A 22653-nucleotide genomic window follows, 5' to 3' on the forward strand; every position below is an offset into this window, starting at 1 on the left:
TCCCGAGATCAGACTACACATTCCCGCTATTGGGAGTATGATTATTGACTCCTCAGCTTAGTGATTTAATGAAAACGGCAGAAATGAAATTACCTTTTTCATCACTGTTGCGCAGGGCTCCTCCAGTGCCGCTTCAGACGTGGCCTCTGCCTGTGAAGCGATACATAATTCAACAAATTATATGCTGCAGATACCTGTAGATGTCAGCATTATGTAGCATTCATGTTTGAATAGTCTTTTCAGCGAGGCGCACCGAATAGGATGCGTTTTGATGCCATATGGCCATATCAAAATGACAAAATGACATGCTTGCTATCTAATTGGCAGTGTTTTTTGAATTATTTGAAATCTGTTTCAAAAGCTTGCTACAGCATCTGGCTGTCACTTATCTGCCTCTCTGAGTCTTTGTTGCCCAAACAGAAAGGCAGAAATAAAATATAGAAAATTGCTCAGTCGTGGTGTTTGTGCTGTCTCTGACTGATTAGCAGCTCTTGGCGTCATTATTGTACTGTGATGTATTGACTCGTTTCGGCTAATGGGCAGTAAAGCTTTTGGAGATGTGTCAGAGTGTTGTAATTGCTGTTGCGAGGTATCAGCCCGTCTCTAGGCTCGACTGTTTGACGCACAATCAGCAAGCTCTAACTAATGAGCGCTGTGTTTTGTCTCGGCATGCCTCAAACAGAACTGCTAGTGGGAGTCACATCTGATTGTTATGTAAATATTTACCTGGATAAGACTATCAAGGAGCGGTTAGATAGAGGAAACAAAGACAGCGATAAAGAGTAGCAGGAAGAAGAGTTAAATCGGAGAGAAGGAAGAGAAGAGGTGGCTACGTAGCTTTTAGTTCCCAGCCCCACTCCACTCCACTCAACACCTCCCCGTGTTCCCCGGGGCCTCCTCTGATTCAATCTCATCTCCTCACTCCTCAACTGATGTGATTGACCTCTCACAGCCACTTAGTTTGGTCGCGGGTGATGAGTCCAGTGGCGTATCTCGTGCTCTCTCCATGATGAAAGTGTAGTCAAGTGCGACAGAAAAACGTCAGTTCCCTCAGAGTGATTGTCTGTGATCCCTGCTTTTTTTGTTCCGTATCACCTTTGGACTACGAGGCAAGCTAGAGTCCTTGAAGAGTGTGTGTGCATGCGTGTGCATGTATGGGGGCATGATTTTACATTTTAGAGGGGACCAAATGTCTCCACAAGGATAGCAATACTGCCTATTTACAAAAACTACATCTTTTATATTAAAAAAAAAAAATGTTTGTTATAGAGGTTAATGTTAGGGTTAGGTTTAATGGTAGACATAGCATTAAATAGTTGCATTAATGATTATGTCAATGGAAGGTCCTCACAATGATAGTAAGACAAACATGTGTGTGTGTGTGTGTGTGTGTGTGTGTGTGTGTGTGAGAAAACTATGTTCACTCAGATGATGCTAAATTACCACAATCTTTTCCTCTTTTTCTCTGTCTCCAGTCCTGCGTGATGATTTCAGACAGAACCCTGCTGATGTGATGGTGGCTGAGGGGGAACCGGCTGTGTTGGAATGCCAGCCCCCTCGTGGCCACCCAGAGCCCACCATCTCCTGGAGGAAGGATGGAGCCAACATAAACGACCGAGACGAGCGCATAACGGTGAGCTGGAACAAGCCCATACCATTAGTTCCGTTTCAGAGTGCTAATCTGCATTTTCCTTATTTATACTGGTTTTTTATTTTTTTTCAAATTTCATTTACTACAGCTGTCCTTAGAGCTCCTCTAAGCCCACTGAGCCCTGAACAATAAATAAATTTGGGTTTTGGCTACAGCAGGGATGTCTAATCTTATCTGCAAAGAGCCAATCTGGATGCATTGTGTTTATTTTTTCAATGCATCTCAGCAGTACCACATCTGACTCCACTTGTTTAATCGATTGGTCTTGATTTTCAAGCGACTGATGAGCTGAATCTGGTGTGTTCCTGCTTAGTTGGAATTAAAACCTGCAGCCGTGCCGGCCCTTTGATGATAAGATTGGACGTCTCTGGACTACAGCAATCATTTTCTTGGACTTCTTGTGTTTTTGGTTCAAAAGGTTTTTTTTTTGTTTTTTTTAAGAATGTTACAATTAAATCACAAAAGGTTGCATTTTAGACCAAATACTGAAAAAGTACATGGAGAAAATGCCTTTTGAATGAAAAGTATAAGGGGTTGGGGGAAAAAATGTTCTTCAAAGGTTCTGCAATGGCTCTTTGGATAGGTTAAAGTTCTTATCATTGTAAAAGAGGTCTGTCTGATAAAGAAACACTATTATAAGATTCCATATAGCTGGGGATCTCAGTCTTTTTTGCAGCCAGGGACCCGTATTACTATAAAGAAAATCAATGGACCCCTTGTTTATTAACATAATCCAATCATTACAATGATTTACAATGCACATTATTAAAATGTATGCATTAAAATTTTGCTGTCCGTGTATTGAAGCCATATAGGTTTTTTTATTCCTTTCTTTGTCTTTTTTTTTTTCTTTGTTTTTGAGTTACTGTGGTTTGGATTAAACCCATTCAATTCAAGGGATTAGTCAAATAAGATAATATAAGATATAAGAACTCAATAATGTGAAGTCCACCACTGTAACAAAATAATAAAAAAAAAAATTCCATGTACCCCCTGGCTATTTTTCATGCACTCCATTTTGAGAACCATAGCTAAATAGGACCTTTCAGCTTTCTCACAGAGGGACTATTAAAAAATAATAATAATAAAAAAAAATCCTGTACCATCAGATTCTAGCTTTTTCCTGTTTTGCTTTGATTTATTTTTGGGTTAAAATTTAATTGCATTAATAGTAATTCAGACAAATCAAGGGACAGTTTTAGTGAGTTAAGCTTTTAAAGACTCTTCACATTTGCAACCCAGTCCATTTGAAGAGATCCTCCCGTGAAGCCATACAGCTAGTTATTCTTCACATAGTGTGCTATCTACGCCGACATGCTGTTTATGTGTTTGCGTATTACATGCTGATACAGGGGCCATTAGGAATGACATGTCTGCTCCATTATGCCCCAGCAGTGGGTTAAGATAAAGCTGCATGTGCAGATCGACCTGCCACGTGTTGATTTAGGATGCAGACCAGTAAGACGTAAAACAGGGAAGGATTGAGATTGCTACTCAGCTGGTAGTTTATCGAGCACGGCCAAGCCTCTCCTGCCAATCGGTCACTTTTAATTAAGTGTGTGTGGTGGAGTGGGGGAGGATTCGATCACACCTGGTTGCTTGTTAGGGAGCTCTGACCTCAGAAGACAGTGGAGAAGCTCTTAACGAGGACCGAAGCTTCTTTCATGTCTTTATTATGAAGATGCTTCACACTCGCAGCAAACTCCACAGGGGACTGTGAAGTGCATGTGTGTGTGTGGGAGTGTGTGTGGGTGTCACATGTATTTGCCAGTTAATGTTTTTAACAGAAGCTTGGAAAAAGGACTTCTTTATATGTCTTTTCATGGATTCTATGGAAAGTCAGGAAAAGGAGGAATAAAAGTTGAGGAAATGGTGCTTTTATCAGAGTAACATGAGTATAAAATACGAAAGTGTCCCAGTTTGATTCAAATAATAATCACTCTGTCAACACCAGCTTGCTTGTTTTTGCTCCTTGCTTGCCAAGTGGTTTTCTTGTCTATTTACTGTTTTAAAAATACACGTAAATAAATGTTTTTTCATTGAAAATATTGACTAATAGTTTGTTGTTGGAAAATTATGAACTTTGCTTCATATCAGGCTGCATCACACCATTCTGTCATTAACTATTTTCCTATAACACTACACCCAGCCATTCCTCTTATACGTACCAGTTTGCCAACATACGTACTTTTAGACAACATACACAATATTCTTTCAACCGTTTTAACCATTTATAGTTACATTTAATGTGGTGGAACGTCTGCGAGACGAATTACTTCCTGTTAGCACTTACATTATAGAAGCTATAAACACCTGACTTTTTCTCACTCTTGAAGTTAATAAGAAAAAAGAAAAAACACGACTTGTCATGCTACTGAGAAATCGGAAAGTCCTCTGTCCTGAAGAGTTTCCGGTAGCAGAAAACTTACTGACTGTTCCAAAGGGCTGACATTCCAGACATTCAATTTCTACTTACAGAAACATTCAGTTTCTACTTGCAGAAACCTTTTTCATATCAATGATTATATGAAGTTCTTTGTTAAATGACAATGCTTTTCTTTTATCAATTTATTATTAAGCATAGATTTTGTGGAATGTCTGCCATGCATGTTCTTGTAAATTAGTTATTCCTATAGAAACAATAACATATTACAGCAAGCTCATTAATATAATCCTGTGATTTGAATTACAGCCAGCACTATTGTCAGAACCGTGCTTTTATAGAAAATTAATTAACACCCTCTGACCAATCAGATTCAAGAATTCAACAGTGCTAGGGTATAAAGGCTAGTAGCATGTAATTATCCTGTATCAGTGATCTACAGAACATTTTTTCAATGACTTTCCTATTTCAAGTACGTATCTACAGATATGTACATTTGAAAATCAACATGGATGACATTGTGGGTGAATATGTAAATAAGAGGAAATAAGAGTGAATATGATTCTTTAAGCAAAGACAGTTTGAAAAAAAAAAGAGTGAGCAACAGCAGAGAACATTTGATATCATGTTATTAGCAATAACCCGTTGTAACTAATGTCAGATGTATTGCTAACATTAAAACATTCACTGTTAATTAGAAAGACTAGTTAATTGCTAGTATTGCTGAAGAGTAAAATTATTCACACATAATATCCTGTTGTCTTATTGTAAATATTTGCTTCCTTATGAATTACAGTTATTCCAAAGAATGCAAAGTGTCTAGGTGGAAAAATGGAGATTTTGTTGAATTGTGTTTTGGGATCAAGCCGTTAATCTATTTGTAATTACCCATGAAAGGCAAGAGATTAACAGCCCTTGGTTGGAGGTTACACATTTACATGAGGCAGCTAAAAGCATCATGTGGTATGTGTGTGTGTGTGTGTGTGTGTGTGTATAGACCACACTCCCAACTCCTAGCCTTTTTCCTGCCAGATAAAAGACAGTGATTTGGTACACCCTTACTATAATTAACAGAAGCTAGTGCGTAATGCAATCCTTAAATAAATGAGTGGAATTGGTTTTCATTGTGCACAGGATCCTATACAATAAGGCCATAAAGAGACTCATAGTAGAAAGAATAATTCTTAAGGACATTTCCCTGACAGGTCCTCTCATCCTCAGGGAAAGACTGATGGACACTCTGTATCTGTGTGTGACATGAAAAATGAGGTGTTTGGGGTAGGATCGGGTGTTTGCATTGAAACAAAGGAAATTTCCATTCTGATTTGTTCTCTCCACTTTTTCGTATTCATTCGTGGATATCAGTGGATAGACTTCACTCTCTCTCTCTCTCTCTCTCCTTTGTCACCATAGGACTAGCCTGGACTCTTTTATCTGTTCTTGCTTTTATCCCAGTAGACGGCTGATTTTTTTGGTGCCCCATGCTCTTGGGATTTATTCTTATGATGAGGACTGGGGTTTCCATTCCATTTTGATGATTTCCCTGTAGTCACTCTGCACTGACCACTGATTCCCCCTGTGTGTGGGCGTGCAGGAAATTGCCGGTCTTATCCTTGTCTGATACATCCTCTAAGAAATACATCATATGTTAAAGTCAAATGGAACCAAAAGGGTGATGTTGGTGGCTGTCCCATTCCTTCCATCACTTACACACACACCTGCCATAAGGAGGATCCTCAAGCATGTAAACAGCTTTTGGGGCCTTCATGTTGATCAGGATTGATTTTATTGGTCATCATGGAGATGAAAAAAAAAAAGAAAATAACCTGAAGTAACAGGACACAACCATACTAAGTCGTAAACAGAACACAAAGGCTAAGACATGGGTATCTATCTTTACATGCTCACAGTTGTTCATTCAATGTTTTTGCAACAGTTTGTTGTGAAAGAGGACAAAATGGACAAGGGAAAAGAAAGAGAAAGAGAATTAGCTAGAATTAGATATTTCTGAAAGAAAAATATCCCATCTAGCTAAATACAGCTTTCTCTAAAAACTAGCAAACCGTTTGCTACGAATTTTATATATATATATATATATATATATATATATATATATATATATATATAAGAGGAGAAGTGGACTTGAAAAGCTAGCTAAGCTTTTTTCAGCAAACAATGCAGCTTTTCACTTAAGGGTGGTTTGAGAGCTTCCAGAATTTTCCAACAATATTGATGCAGTGGAAAAGCTGAAAACAATAAATCCCCAATCTGTTGTTTTTGACCTGAAATCTGGTTTCTGCACAAAAGGACCATTGCAATTTCTGACCCAAATAATAGAGAATGTTCTGTAAATATATTAAACTCATCATATATCACATGGAGGCTGGCAAAAGTGCAGAAAATATGAATTAGCTGTAATGAAATATTCTCTCTACAGCAATATTAAAGAATTCCCAGAGCCTAAGTCTCATATTCCGCCATGACAGCATGTACTGTATTATCAGAGGCTGACTGTAGGACCTGCAAACAGTGTAGGTCTCTAAAAGGTGTTGATTTATTTAAGTGGACTCTACTATAATCTCTATATTTATATTTGTAGAAGAATGTTCAAAGGAGATAGCTAAAGGTCAAGTCTTTGTGAAAATTAACACATTTTGTATTAAGAAAGATGGTAAGATGGCTTTAATATGAGCCACAGACCCAACAAAGAGCATCTTCAAATTATCCCAATAACAAGATGACATTAGCATGCTCACAGACTCTTTCCCATGTGCTGCAGTTGATGATCAGAGTATACGGTTGGACAGCAAAGAGTAAAAAATAGAGAAGAGGTACAGAAGGAAAGAGACAGGAAGGAGGGTGAGGAGGTGAAGGAATGATTGATTCTGTCCTGTACCTTCTCTTGTGGTCTGATGTGTTTGGCATGTGAGAGCATCAGATGTTTATTCTTCAGAGGGTTTGTGCTTTGTTCCCTGCTTCCGGATGTTCTCCTCAATGTCTCATCTGGACTGTTGTTCTCTTATAGTATGTGCTTTCTGGGTAAAATCTTAATGAAGTATTAATGAAGCATTTTCAAAAAAATGTACAGTGACAGTTCATGCACTGGTGTATATATAATCTGTTTTGGTAGTGTATGTTGATTGTCTTTTGTGTATGTTATATACAGTATGACCTGGTAACTGATGTACACCTATAATTCTCACAATCTGGTTTCTGGAAACACCAACACACCCTCATATAACCTGAGAGCTGTCTTTCTCAATTCAGCACCACTGAGGCCCCAGCCCTTGTCAAATGAGTGGTAACGTGATGACACTTCAAACCCTTCTCTCCCAGCAGGGCTGAGCCTAGCCCTCACTAAAGAACTGAGCGTCTTTGAAACTCTCTCCTCCTCTAGGGCACCTTTGTGGCCTCCACTAAAGCACACAAGTGCCTTTTACGAGCTTGAGGAATGTGTCAGTTCGTGGAGCATGGAGGTCAGGCCTCAGGCGTCCTCCGACTCTGGCCTGAGGGGCAGTCAGACGAGCTGCTATAAATCTGCCCGCCAGGCGATTAGCTCTGACTGAAACCTCTCCCAGACATTCACACTCATAAGAGCTCAGACCTGTGGGATGAGGTCTCCACTTGTTTTTGGACATGCTCGAGTGCTCTTCAAACCTCCCCAGCTTTCTAGCACTCCGTTAATTATGGCTAAACAAATGCACAAATGTGTATCAACATTGTCTTGGAATTATGTGCTTTAGGACAAAAAAAAAACTGGTAGAAAGTGTGTTGAATTTTGTCATATATGTTGAGGGGTGGTTTTTGTTATGTCTGAGGACTAAGGACATATAGCTAACTGTGTCAGTTACAACAGCTGCTAAAGCTTTGATTGCCTTAAACATTTAAAGTAGTGCTTGAAATTTGCCAGACATAGTATACTGCAGTTTTTTCCCCCAAACTGATCCTTAGGGAGCCCAGATGGTCCACAATTCTGCACTGTCCAAGCTCCCAACACATCTAAACAAAGCATTTAAGGAAACTGAATACCAGGTACCAGTACGTTGAGAGCTGGGAGAAAGCAAAAAATATGGAGTCCCTGGGGCCCAATTTGGAAAACCCTGGTTTACTGTAAATGTAGAGTGTTTTTGTTCAGTGAACAGTCACTTGTTATATGGCATCAGACATCCGATACTTTTCTCAGTTTATCTCTGCAGTGCAGTTCATTAGAATTTGGTCAGTGATAGTGTTTGTTATTTTGGCTCTGTTTTCCAGTACTTTGAATGTAAATTAAATAATGACTGTGAGGTTAATTTCAGGAGATCATTTCAGGGAAACATGAGTAATTGGACACTTGGCTGCTCAGATGTCTCTTGGCAGACTGTGTAGTTGCATCACTACTTCATTTACAAGAGATATAATGAAGTTTTAAAACTAATTTTGGATGTTTTAAACATAGCATTCAGCTGCTGTCTCTCAATATGAGAACCAAAGACACATATATGTTGAAATCAGCTCTTTGATATACTGTTAAGAAGCAATAATAATGCTGAAACATTACAACAATTCAGTCATGGACATTTTTATCTAATTAAAATTAGTGATTGATCCATATGGGTTTTATAAGTGCTGATAATGATTGCAATATTCAGAGAACAGTGAGGCCAATAAAAAACAATGCAGATTTAAATACTTTTTTAATCGAAAAATTAAAAAAAAAAAAAAAACACTAAACACTAAAATCACATAACTTTACTTATCTTTATTAATCATACATTGCCAAAAGAAGTGTTATGGAAAAAAAAAAGAATGAAATGCCACCTCAGAACCAAGCCTTAATTTCTCTACTCTACTTTATCCTTTCCTTACTAAAAATGAAAGACTTTTAATTAAATTTAGATTAAAATTCAAATTAAACAAAATCCCCTAACAGTCAGCCAGTCCCACACAGATTTTATCTTTAAAATTAATTTTAAGACTCAGGCATTTCAATTACCTTAACCCTTAATTTGGTTCTCTCTTGTTCTTCTGTTTCCTTGTCAATTACCTTGATGTTAATAATATTGTCTGTTAACCTTTTTCTAAGAATTTGGGTTTTCAGAAATTGTGTGCTACACTGTGTATGTTCTCAAGCATTGTAATCATCTTTGCAGTTTTGAAATGTGAAAAATATGTGTATTATTATTATTATTATTAGGGGGCCAAGCACAGTTCAGTAGTAGTAGTAGTAGTAGTAGTAGAAGAAAAAAAATCAACAAACACTTCCAACATTTTGCACTGGTAATTAATGCCTCTCTCTATCTTATTTTTCAGATCCGAGGTGGAAAGCTGATGATTACTAATGCAAGGAAGAGTGATGCTGGGAAATACATCTGTGTGGGAACCAACATGGTGGGAGAGCGGGAGAGTGAGATTGCTGAACTGACTGTTTTAGGTAAACACACCTGTATTCTGGCTTCAGGCATTCTTTATCTTGTGCCTTAATCTTCCTCGGCTGTGGCTGTAGTGTGGGACAGTCCCACCATCTTTCTAATTGGAGAAGTAGATGTGCTTCCTCTCATTTGTTTGGCAAATTGAAAGGGTTTAGCTACGTAATAACGGACCTGCTTGTGCAGCTGTTTCTCAGTTCCCTCTTTCTTCACTCAGCCTTTTGATCCCTGTGTTTTGACCTATTAGTCTGTCCAGGTCCAGACCAGCTGTGCTCTCTTGATCTGGCCCAGACTGTTGACCCTCACTGTCCCCCTAACTCTCCTCCCCTTCACTTCTCATTTTATCCATCTCCTCTAACAGAAAACACTTCCTGCCTGCCTGCCTAGACACCTTATCACATGATCAGCTGGGCCCAGAGCCAGCATGCACACATTTAGAAAAGCAAGTAAAAACATTTAGTGCTAATAGAATAATGCTGCTGATTGAAGCAACAGATCGGAGGCTCGCAGGAGTGCCTGGGAATGTGTGGGCAGACAACTCCTAAAAGGATTAATGTGTGAATTTTTTCATTTATTCTTAATTATGTTTTTCATACTTTACATTCCCTTTGATGAAAATTGCTGGACTACATGAACACTTAGGCGTTTTCTCACCTTAATCACCATCCAGGACACATGACATGTACTGTGTTGAGAAAAGAACATCGAACCTGTTTACTTAAAGCTCACTTACATTGTTAGTCTAAGGGCATTTGATGATGTCTGTCAGTAAACATTGAAGATACCTGACTTTATAACTGTGCAAAAGTCAGAGATGACCCTTTTTGTTTTCAGTCAAATGACCATCTGTATATAGATATTAATTATTCCCTGGCAACCAATAATAATGGGAACAAATAAAATATTTACAGATTTTTTTATACTGTTGAAAACCTTTGTGTAATTTATGAAGAGTAACAATAATGAACAATAATGATAGAAAAAAAAAGTATTTAACAAAAGCCACACAAAGGATTTCAACCATGCCAAAACCATGCCAGCAAAAATAAATAAATGCTCTCTACAGCATAACAGAGCCACCATTTTAATTTTCCCTTTAATTTGTCACTTTGTCACTTTGACTGAAGAATTCATGAAAATTTTCTACTAAAACCCATTTTGCATAAACTAACACAAAAAAAAACCCTTAGTCTTCCATTATACGTGACTTTTGCATAAATTGATTGTCTTCTTTACTCAGTACAGGAAAATGTGTTGAGATTCTCATCAGTGGTAATCACACATACACTACAGGTTTGGTAGATAGGTATTAGGCTGAAACAATGCTGGAATATTCCTTTAACTTTGACATTTTTCTGTTGACGATATGTTTAGGAATAGTGATTTTAGTGCTAGTGATAAAATGCTGACAGTTTTTTTTTTTTTTACAATATTTCTACCCATTCATCATGTTCAGGAAAATCAGTGCCATTTTTTAAACTACAAAACAGGTATGCTTGTGTTTTCCAGAGAGACCCAGCTTCACGAGGAGGCCCACCAGTGTGGTGGTGCTGGCCGATGAGAATGTGGAGTTTCGCTGTGAGGCCCGCGGTGATCCTTTTCCCACCGTCCGCTGGAGGAAGGAAGATGGAGAATTACCAAAGGGGAGGTAAGGCTTCATTCCCTTGGGCAGCCTGGATCTCCCAGATCCTATCGTGTGCTCTTGAAGGCAGTTCAGAATGTGAAAGAGTGCTAATGCTCTTGCTCTGCACAGTTAAACATTTTTTTTATGCTTGAGCACACCTGATTCAGCTTTAACAGCTAATTATCCTCAGCCCTTTGTGAGTTGAATCAGTAATGAAAGCCGAAAAACATGAAGCGCAGTGACACTAGAGGGGATGTTCATGTCACTGGGTGTTGACCAACTTTAGGTAGATGACAGAAATGTGATCTAGCATTTGAAAAGGATTTAAACTGTGTTTATGTGTATATTGGTTAGATTTGTTTCACCACACTTTGCCTTCTTTCTATAGGTACGAAATCCTTGAAGACCACACGCTGAGCTTGCGACGTGTAACTCCGGCTGACGTGGGCTCCTACAGCTGCCTAGCCGAAAACATGGTGGGCAAGGCTGAGGCTTCCGCTACGCTGACTGTGCATGGTGAGAATCCACACACACACACACACATGCCACTCAACCCCCAACACACCTGCCGCAGCACATGGAGGTAGCTGCAGAGCCGAACCTGCATGGGCAAGAAAATAAACCAAAGCTCAGCTGTTCCTGGGCCAGTCTCCTTCATCACTCAATCTCTGACATAGCATTGCCACTGCATGACTTCACGTCCTCACAGCGCCATTTAATGGTAACTGATACAGCCTTTATAAACACAGTTTGTAATCAGCTTATAAATTGGATTAAAAATTGTGACTGAGTTTGGCTGCACTGGTTTTGTCTTTGTGTTTGCTGTGCTGAGCTCTCAGACTTTTAGAGCAGGGGTTCCCAACCTCTCAGCACAGCCCACAACATTTTTGACAGAGCAGTGTGTAGGCGGCATAGGGGAGGAAAGACAAGCCAGGATCTGCATCATGGAGTGGCATTCATGGGCTATTTTTAAACAAAACAAAGTTTTTCTTGATGTATTGGTGGATCTTTTAACCAACATTTGGCTTTCACATTTGGTGGAACAAGGCTGGATTATTCTGCGTGTGTGTGTGTGTGTGTGTGTGAGTGAGATGCTGTCACTTTTTTGCTACCACTTTTAGAAAAGTGGAACAAATCTAGAATCCTTAATGGTTCTCCAGCCTATCCCCCTGAGGAAACCCTTACAATGCAGTGTTTCTCTATCATGAAGGTTTTCAACAACTGAGGAAATCTTTGATGTTAGCAGCTAGTCCATTTTTAAAAGAAATTTAAGAAAATGGCCCTCTGCCGTCTATAGTCAATTTCACAATTATTGGCATCTGACAAAAATGAGCAAAAATGAATAACATGGAATTGATATTTTGAGCTTAAACATAAAGGCATGCCATACAGTTTTATTTTAACAATATTTTTTACACCATACTTTTTCTAAGTAGTGCATTTTTTTCTGGTTTCAAAATTATTTATTAATTACTTATTCAAATCTGCCTTATTAGAAGCGTGACTAGATTGAAGATGGTTCATATTGATTTGCTGGCATGGATGGTAAATCCTGGTGGAACACCCATTAAAAAAGAGAGCGAACATATTTGGAGCTCTTGAGATGTTTTTGTGTGTGTTGTTCCAGAAAGCTTGCTGGTCCAGAAATTGTTTTACTTCACTGATTCATTTGTTAAAGAGCAGTCTCCCCACAGCGTGGTGACTGGTAATTTGTGTAGCCTCAAAAAGCCCACCATAGCGTTTGAACCCATAGCTGAGGTACGCCGTGTCACTGGAGGTCACGGGAAGTGGGTTTTAGTGGCAAAGACCATTGCAGCATGCCTATGATCCTCCGGGAGAGTGTGGGCAGGAGAGGGACACGTTAGCAGAGCCCTCAGCTCCTCTTTGAAGAGAGGAAATGAGCTGGAGAGCAGAGCTGCTTTTCTATCACCCCCACCCTCCTCCTCTTTTTCTTCTTCCTCCACCTCCTCCAACGCTCTGCCCCAATGACACCCAGCCAAAGACACATGGAGGGAGGATGGCCTAATTAAAGACAAGCCCCAGTCCCATGCTGGGGAAATAGCATGTTTCCAATTACACAGTCTAATTCCAGACTTGGGAAGCAGCAAAGTGGCGAGAGCGAATGCAATAGATAGAAAGAAGAGAAGGAAAGATGGATAATGAGTCTGATTGTATGAACTGGAAAGTCATCCAAACACCCTGTAGCTTTATTCTCAGTGCATTTTTCCCTGCTTTACTAAGATAGTTGGTAACAGTGGAATGAGACAGCAAGATGAGGGCGAGGGTGAAGAGAAGAAAGCCTAGCCTGGAGGAAACAGACATAACAACGCTGCTGTCTGACAAACAGCAATGATTATCTCATTTGGAGTGATACATGCAGCCAGAGATGATGAAGATTACAGTGCCTTTGTGTGTGTGCGTGTGTGCGTGTGTGTGTTTAGAGAGACAGCTCAAAGCTCCTATGACTGCAAATTTAATTTTATAGTCCTCGTTTAATTAAATATAGGGTGCATCAGATCGTCTGTAATTCATTGCAAAGTTGATAATGAAAGACTGCCATTTGTTTAGCACACTTCATATTAAGTTTGCTCTCTGTATGATATATAAAGGCTGGTGCAGTGTAATGCAGTTAGAATAATTGTTTTTCCATGTACTTTGATTAGATTCTGTAGCTCTTCATACTGAAGCAACCCCACCATTTGTAAATTGGTACATTTGTTTCCTTTAAAAAATAAACACTCACAAGCCTTGGTTCAGCCTGATTGGAGCAGGAAGACGTAGAAAGAGGGCTTTCCTCCGCTACCCCCAGTCATGGTTGCCGCCAATCAGCACTGGAAATCCGAACCAGCCATGTCATCCGCCATTGAACAGCATAAAACCAGTGCAGATGTTTTTCTTCCAAATATCCCCACGTTCCTCTCTGCTTTCTGGTTTTCCATCACCTCACTCACTGTGGTGTGAAAAAAAAAAACTCTTAGGTCTTTTATGGCTGCCATAATTATTCTTCAGGCACCACTCTGATTAAAGTGCTCAGTTTGCTGGGCTGAGATTTTTGTGACCCAGGTGAGAGTGTAACATTGTCAATCTTGGTCCATTAAAACAACATTAGTGACAGTTTCATGTTCTAAGACTAGTTTTGGCCAGTTACTGTGTGTATATATGAGTAAGAGAGAGAGCGAATGTTTTAGTCCAACTGGAAAAGTATCTTTAAAGGAAATGAACTAGCCAACAGGAAGGGAATTTACACACATATACTCACATGCAGCCCTACTGCCTATGCCTTTATGTCCTCACTTGGGTGTCATAACTCTGCCCAAACACATCCCAGGGGTGAGACGGGGTCGTAACTCGAGCCTGCTCTCAGCCAAAGCTTTTCACACCTTCCAATGCAACACAGGTCCAGTGGGTCTCATAGGGGGCTGAACAACCTGCGCCTTGTCTTGCGGTTTCCCTCTAACACCCACCCTCTGACACAAGGCCTTTATCCTCCGTGCCACCTTCACCCTGTATGCGCCAGAGGAGACAAACGCCCGTCTGTCCTCCCGGCACCCCCTCCGGATCACTCTATAAAACTGCCAGAGAAATTCATGCCCCGGGCCTCACTTATTTCAATAAACATACTTTACACATCACGGATCACATGCCACAGTTCCAGCGTGAACAATATAAACCGGGGGAGTACCACTGAAGGGCTGCTTGCTTATTGTGCCATTTTAACACTTTTTTTATGTATGATTTCTTTGTTGTGCCTGAGTTTAATATCGATTAAGATGTCCCATATGTGGTCTTATAGTCCCCCAGAATAACCAAATCAACACATCTGACCTCAGCCATTCATTTATTTTGCTTTAAGTACAAGCATTGTATACACTGCGTATCTTAACCACACATTGTGCCAGGACAAGGGACTGGCTATGACATTAGTCTGGCCTACGACACCCTCTTGACTAATTGCAGAACTAATAAGGCTCAGAGCGAGTAATGGAATGTCTGCTTTCCTGCTACACTGCACTCTGGGAGCACGGAATTGACTTGTTTGATGTCTGCTGTTCACATATTAATCAAATGGTTCACTTTAAAAACATGTCCACATAGGGAGGGCTGGGTCAAGGGCCTCGTTTCAGGCCAACAGCAACAAAGATCTTGCTCTTGATCTGTCACTCCGACATCACCAGTGCTGTTTGTGCAGTTGGGATGTCGAGGTTTCACACATAGTACTTGCATCAACTTTCCAGAGTTGCGGGATAGTAGAAAAGACATTGCCATGCGGCGCAGTTGCAGTAGCACAAATCACTGTCTGTTTGGATGGTTGAATGTGACTTCAACATCTTTGGGGAAATTTAATGAGAGAGATCCTGAATGGTACATGATAAATGCATTATTGAATCTGAATTTGTGAACACTGAAAAAAAAAATTGACTGTCTAAACACTGAAATAAAACTACTTTGAATTTCAAGGAGGTTAACTCAAAACTAATTAGTACAGATGTGTTTTTTTAAGTGATATATTTCATGAATTCATAATACAGTATGTACTCTATATGATGTGTGGCATGGTGGCACAGTGAGTAGCATTGGTGCATCACAAGTCCAGGGATCCTGGTCTTCCTGTGTCCACTTGGGTTTCCTTTGGGGTTCTCTGGTTTCCTCCCAGTTCCCAAAACAGGCCAGTAGGTACACTGGCTACACTAAATTGCAAATGAGTGTGTGTGGTGCCTTGCAGTGAACTCATATCCCATCCAGGGTGTGTTCCCACCTTACTAGCATAGCATTCCCAGGAGAGGCTCCAGAGCCACTGCAACCCTGACCAGGATAAAATAGTGACTAAATGAATGAAAGAATGCTATAATATGAATATAATATGCTCTGAATTCAATGGTGTTTAAATTTCGTTATTAAGAATTCAATGGATTTTACAGTTCAGATCTTTGTCTCTTCTTTTTTGGTATTAAAGTCAGACAAATAGCACATATGTATAAATGTATGTGTCTGTTTTACACCAAACAGGATACAAACACTGCTATTCAGTATTAATTTCCTTGATGTGTCTCCTAATTCATAATGTGTTATATATTTTGTCTGTTTTTTTTTTTTTCTTTTTCTCTTCTCTCTTTTAGTTATGTCTGGTAAGTTATCATCCTCCACCCATCTACTCTAGAGGTAGTGACTGGAACTGGTCAATTCCCATCATAGTCTCATCATCATCTTCCATCTTCCATAATATGTCTGACTCTGACACTAATGGGTAAATCAAAAAATGTATCTGAATAAAAAAGGTAAAAGTGATTTTTCTCCTTATTTGTGATCTGAAGTTCTGCTTTCATTGTGATTATATCTTACATATTATCCTAGCTTCTTTTATATCTATTATTAATTTTGTTATTAACATCACATTGTGCTGTCTTGTGTTGTGTAGTGCCCCCTACGTTTGTCATTCGGCCCCGCAACCAGGTGGTGGGTGTGGGCCGAACGGTCACGTTTCAGTGTGAGGCGATGGGCAACCCACAGCCGGCCATATTTTGGCAGAGAGAGGGCAGCCAGGTAAGAGGTTTTATACCCACCACCATGCTCCATCTCTCAGAGCCAGATTTTCAATCACTTATACAAATCTTTCATCCATTGATAGATTCATTAACATCATCCATTCATCAATATTGAAGGATTTCCAATTCTAGAGTATTTGTAGAGAATCCTGAGTATCCTATTTCATTCATGTATCAAGAAATGGGTTCAAGTTAAGTACTCTGGAATAGTAAGAAATAGGTGTAAGTGACCTGATTATTCAAATGACACACATCTAAAATGGGCCACTTTCATTCATCTTACTGTTTATACTAACACTGTCTAATATCAACTGTAAAACAAATACAGACTTTGCATTAGCATCTGAGAGTGAATAATGAATAAATCCTTAAACACACAGATTTAGATATTGGAAAGAACACTTTATTTTCTGTATTTAACTGTCAATAGTGCGTGAACTGCAATAAAATGCTTAAAATGCTTTTGCTCGATTGATTATAAAAATCTAAAATCTAATACAAAATTTTAATCACATTCTTATCACTTATAATTATCGCTTATAATTCAAGAATGCTTTATTTAAACCAGAGACAAACTGTTTTGTCTGCTTCAATTATTTTGATACGATTTGAATATACTGTTTGCATGCTATTTATTACATTATTATATTATGTAATCAGGCAGAGAAAGGCACAGAAGCCCCCAAACTTTTACTCTTCTAAAGAAATCCAGATTCTCTAAATATGCTAATTGAAAAATACCCCACCTTCTTCCACTTGTAAACTGGTGTTGCATGGATGTATTTGTATACTGGAGTCTAATAGGCTCTTATGTTTTATGACATAACAAGCATGGCCTCTCACATGTTCAGATATTCCAAAGATTTCCAAAAATGTGGTATTAAATAAATTCTCATGAAATGGTTTAATCATAAAAAACATGTTTTAGAAAGTTTAAAAGTGACTTTAAGTTTTAAACGTTTCTGTCTTCTCTCCTCCCCGCTATTCTTGCACTGGCAGAACCTTCTGTTCTCCTACCAGCCCCCGCAGCCCTCCAGCCGTTTCTCCGTCTCGCAGACAGGCGATCTCACCATCACAGACGTGCAACGTGTCGATGGAGGACAGTACAGCTGTCAGGCACTCAACATCGCTGGCAGCGTCATCACCAAGGCCCTGCTGGAGGTTACAGACGGTGAGGGAAAACACACACACACACACCGCAGTAACTGCTGATAAGAAATGTAATTAAGACAATGGGGACCGAAATGGTGGCTTTTTCCCAGCAGTGAGGAGTGTGTGTGTGTGCATATGTGTGTGTTTGTGGATTGCTATTTGGAATCCTGGTGGCAGAAATAAAAGACTGCATAGTCGTGGCATAGGAAATGATTTAATTATCTATTCGGCGTTATGGGAATAGTTGCGTCTTTGCCATTGTACAGTACAGAATGCTCTGTGAGGTTTTATGCTTACTGGCTTTTTGGGCTGTATGCTGGTCATCCTGCATTTCCCGTGCCTTCTAATGGTTTTCGGAGTAAACAAGACATCCCTGAGGCTCAGGCCTACTGGTTTAAAAATACTCTGTTTCCATGGCAACTGGATACACAAAGACTCTCACTGTCCCACTGTCCTTGTCTTTGATTTCCTCTTACCAATGTACTCTTTCTTATAAAGACAGACACACAAAAAACCACCCATAATCATTTTAGGTATCAAGCATGATATCCAGCTGACCCTGTCTCCTCTTTTTTCCTGGTTGGCAAAAATAATCACAACACTTATTTAAAAAGCTAAATTAAAAACCCTTCAAGGTCTGTGAAAGTAATTACACCTGCATAACCAGCATCAAAACAGACTGGACGTGTGCATGCGTGCAGGCGATGTACATACATTAGTTTAATGAACATAATTGCCCAGGGTGGTACCGGGCAGAGCTTGCCTAGGTGACAGAAGAAGCGCCAGATTCCGCATGCTTTTTGGACTGTGGGTAATGATATGGAAATTTTAATGCTCGCTCATTTGCCGCACAGACATAGGCAGGCACGAAATGGAACTCCCATACTCGGTGTACACTCAATTACACTTAATGGAAATGAAACAAGGATGGAGCGTGTTTGATTGAATCTAGTCAAGCACTCAGCGCTGTGTGCTTCCTCCTCCCTTCCCCCATGCTTTTTCTTCTCTGAGTCTATGTTAATAATCACCAGTCTCTGCCTCAGGCTATTTTTCAGGTGTGACCCCCACCCCTTCACCCCCCTATATACCACCACCTTTGAGTCATAATGTTTTTTTCTGTTTCCTCACTGATGTAGGGAAAGTAAAAGCCTGGTGTCTAAATGAGATTTTTTTTATTAGTTGTTCTGACGTTATTTGGTGAAGGCCAGATTCTGCAGCCAAATGATTAGACAGATGCTGGAGGGTTTTTAGAAATCTAATTTTGCCTTTTTCCTCAGCTCATCTTATTTACCTCACCCCATTTCTTCTCCTGATGTTTTTTTTTCCTGTCCTCGTTATCTTCATGCTTTTCTCATTCTTATTTTTCCTATGCATAATAGTGGTCTCAGATCGGCCTCCTCCAGTGATTCGACAAGGTCCAGAGAACCAGACCATAGCTGTAGATGGGATGGTGTTGCTGAATTGCATAACAACCGGAACTCCTGTTCCAACGGTGCTCTGGAAGAAGGACGGGGTGCTTGTGTCCACCCACGACTCACGCATCTCCCAGCTGGACACCGGAGCTCTGCAGATCCGCTATGCCAAGGTAGGAAGATACACTTTAATGTCATTTCAGTGCACTTTTACACAGCCAGCTATGCAGAAGCACTTCATTTCACAGTGGTTTTTGTGTTTGTGACACACAGCTCAGTGATACAGGAGTGTACACTTGCGTGTCCACCAGTCCCAGCGGGGAGGCGTCATGGAAAGCGTACCTGACTGTGGAAGGTAATCTTTATCTCCTAATAGTGTGCTTACTGAAGCATATAAAGCATTTATTTGTCATTTTTGGTATTAGAGTTCACTCATACAGGAATTTCCCTACATGAAAGCTTTGCTATCTTGTAAAGTAGCCAGTGGTAAAAGCAGAAATCTGAAATCAATGGCTTGATTTTGTGTGTGTTTGAAATTGACATGTGTGTGATTTGGCTTTTTCAGAGTTTGGAGTGGCGGTCCAGCCTGGCAGACCCACAGACCCAAACCTGATCCCCAGTGCGCCCTCCAAGCCCGAGGTGACAGATGTTACTCGCACCTCTGTCACATTGACATGGAAGGCCAACACAAATGGAGCCACACCCACGTCTTATGTCATCGAGGCCTTTAGGTGAATAGAATATGTATTTGGAGGCTTTTTTTCCACTTGAATGATGGCAGAAATGTCAGTGGCTATGAAGGTGACTGAGATTCACTGAGCTGATCTGCTTATAATTTGAAATAGCTTGTTTTGTGTTTTATATCCTACTACATCTGCAGGGTTTACAGTCAAATTATTTTCAAACAGTACTGCATAGATACGTATGTCATTGTATTGTGTTTATTGTATTTGTAACTTTTTTTTTTTGAAATTGCATTGTGTGCATTGTAGCAAGCAACAAGTCCGTATGGGGTCTTATTGCTTGTGGGTTTGCAGTGTCCTGCATTTGTTAAATTCTAATATAAAATTGTAATACCCACAATATATACAGTTTATTGGTGTACTATGCATTAATACTGTTATAAAAACCAATGGAAAAGTGATGGCTGTTGCTATGAGTTTATCATTCATTTTTGCGTATCAAACACTGATAAATGGAAGTTTACTGGAGCCAGTAATTTGCATTTGCTGCTTTATCTGGTGATAACTACTTTGCAAAAAATTGATAAAATCTCAATTCAAATGTCAGTGGTTGCTTGCTGCTGTTGCTGGAATGGGAAATGAAGTGTTTATAGATCCATGATATCTTGCATGCTGCACTGTGCCCACTATATACATGTTTTCTGATGAGATGACAGTAAAAATTGAAATTTTCTCTCTTACACTGTAATTCTAGCCATGCATCTGGGAGTAGCTGGGTGACTCTTGCTGACCACGTGAAGACTGAATCGTTCATGCTGAAGGGTCTAAAGCCTAGTGCGGTGTATCTTTTCCTGGTGCGGGCAGCCAATGCTTACGGCTTGAGTGACCCCAGTCCTATATCAGATGCCATACGAACACAAGGTGATTTTCTAGCATTGTCATCTTTCCTCTCTTCTGTTAATGTAAGAGCTGAGATGAGAACCGGCTCACTGCAGTTAGACTTTTTTTCTTGATTGTTCCATAAACACACATTGATTTATTAATTGATATTTGCTGTTCACCAAATAGTTTTGCTTTCGGTCACTGCAAACTTTATTTTCATTATTTTGTTATTTCTGCAGACACTCCGCCCACCATACAGGGAGTGGACCACCGTCAGATCCAGAAGGAACTGGGGGATGTTGTGGTTCATTTGCACAATCCCACCATCCTCTCATCCTCCTCAGTTAGATTGCAGTGGACGGTGAGAGACACTACCAACCTTGCTTCCAATTCCATTCATTACTCATAGTTAGATTTCACATCAGTGCTTTTGTGAGTGTGCCTATATACGTGCCTCCCCTAAAGCCAACAGTTACCAGTCTGGGAGAGTGAGGGCTAACACACATTTCCTTAGAGAGGAATGTCATACTGCAGCTAAACACCCTGTTCTGCATACATGAGCTAATATGCCCTCTATTGGCTAGTGTCTGTCTGAATGATATGGGACAGGATCATGGGTCATCCTTTCCACCCAGACAGAAGGCCAACTAGTCTCTGGTTTCGGATGGATTGTCAGGTTTCAAATTCTTGAGACGCCAACAACAGGGCGAATGCTTAAAATATTGCGCCACTCATGAGGCCTTGCTTGGCTCTGTTTCTCTTCTCTGTCAATTCTCTTCTTATACATGTAAACATCCCTATTAGCCCAAAAGCCTGTCAGTAATAGCCTGTGCTTTGTTATTGTAGACCATGTTAGTTATGTCCACTGTGTTCAGCAGTGTTTTCAGCAGTATTAGTGTAATAGCCTGTGCTTTACAGATAGCCCACTGCAGGTCCTCTTAACGCATACCCACTTGTGGCCTAGTTGGGACCACCTGTGCTGACAAAATGAGTTTTTATCAGCGCAACCAGGAGAGTTTGTTTAAACATTCTCAAGCGCCCTCTGCTTCGCGGCCTGTCAGCCTTTCCATGGCCCACGGACACGAGTTCATCATGATGAATGAGCTGACATAAACATACGTCAGAGCAGCCGTTCCAAACGCAGACACAGAATGTAAATAGTTTAGCAGTGCTAGAGTGGGGGAGTGGCCAACCCCTTGAGAAATCTGGCTGGGCCTTTTTTTGGATGTTTGAAAGGAAAGGAAAGGAAGCTTCCCTTCTCATTAGGCAGCAGTGTGTTCTGTTGATAATATATGGCCGTGGTTTTGTTCCAAAGCGCCACAGAAGTGAGTGCGGGCTTCTTCAAACGGTTTCATATTACACAAAGCAGGATCGACTGTTTTAGCATTTTTTATACCCCTGTTGAGCTGAAACAGCTGGGTACAGATGAGAACCAATAACCACATACCACCTTGCAACTCCCTGAATGGAATTGTGTCATGCTGCTTGCCCTCTCCTCCTTGAGTGTGCTGGGATTGTTGAACGTGTACCGTGGCGGTATGCTAACCAGTCGCAGTGTGAGAGGAATCAGGAGCCGTTGGTGATCGTGATCTCATGCTGTGGTTTTGCATTGAGGAGGGGCAACGGGACTCTGTCTGAGCTCTTCCACATGCACATACCCTCATAGACTACAGGATAATCCTGTCTTTGCAAGCCGCCAGCCCACAGAGGCTCAAGGCCATGTTATTTATCAGAGCTGAGATTGCTGTTTGCATGCGCATGTGGTTTATAATTATGTCCTTCTGGACAGGATCCTAGCATAGGTCTGTGAGAACAGGCTTAAGACCAGAGGGTTCAACAAACGAATCGTAAATAGAAGGTTTTTCATAGGAGTTTATTGCACTTACTGAAGTTTTTTTTACCATCTCATGTCTTA

The 22653-nt window shown here is 40.2% G+C and overlaps 1 protein-coding gene across 3 annotated transcripts in view; it reads left to right on the plus strand.

Annotated features, from left to right (window-relative positions):
* The window catches only part of LOC113543513 (roundabout homolog 1), a 193568-nt gene that overhangs the window by 149617 nt on the left and 21298 nt on the right, over positions 1 to 22653 (plus strand). For 2 of the 3 annotated variants that reach the window (XM_026941778.3, XM_026941780.3), the window contains 12 exons: positions 1476 to 1633; positions 9327 to 9447; positions 10952 to 11090; positions 11455 to 11582; positions 16184 to 16192; positions 16483 to 16607; positions 17609 to 17780; positions 19141 to 19346; positions 19447 to 19528; positions 19739 to 19904; positions 20611 to 20777; positions 20978 to 21099. In XM_026941778.3, the coding sequence (XP_026797579.3) occupies positions 1476 to 1633; positions 9327 to 9447; positions 10952 to 11090; positions 11455 to 11582; positions 16184 to 16192; positions 16483 to 16607; positions 17609 to 17780; positions 19141 to 19346; positions 19447 to 19528; positions 19739 to 19904; positions 20611 to 20777; positions 20978 to 21099 (1595 nt within the window). The remainder of the gene's footprint in view (positions 1 to 1475; positions 1634 to 9326; positions 9448 to 10951; positions 11091 to 11454; positions 11583 to 16183; positions 16193 to 16482; positions 16608 to 17608; positions 17781 to 19140; positions 19347 to 19446; positions 19529 to 19738; positions 19905 to 20610; positions 20778 to 20977; positions 21100 to 22653) is intronic. The other variant, XM_026941779.3, reaches the window with a different exon arrangement.

Source organism: Pangasianodon hypophthalmus, chromosome 17, assembly GCF_027358585.1.
Source record: "Pangasianodon hypophthalmus isolate fPanHyp1 chromosome 17, fPanHyp1.pri, whole genome shotgun sequence".
NCBI lineage: Eukaryota > Metazoa > Chordata > Actinopteri > Siluriformes > Pangasiidae > Pangasianodon > Pangasianodon hypophthalmus.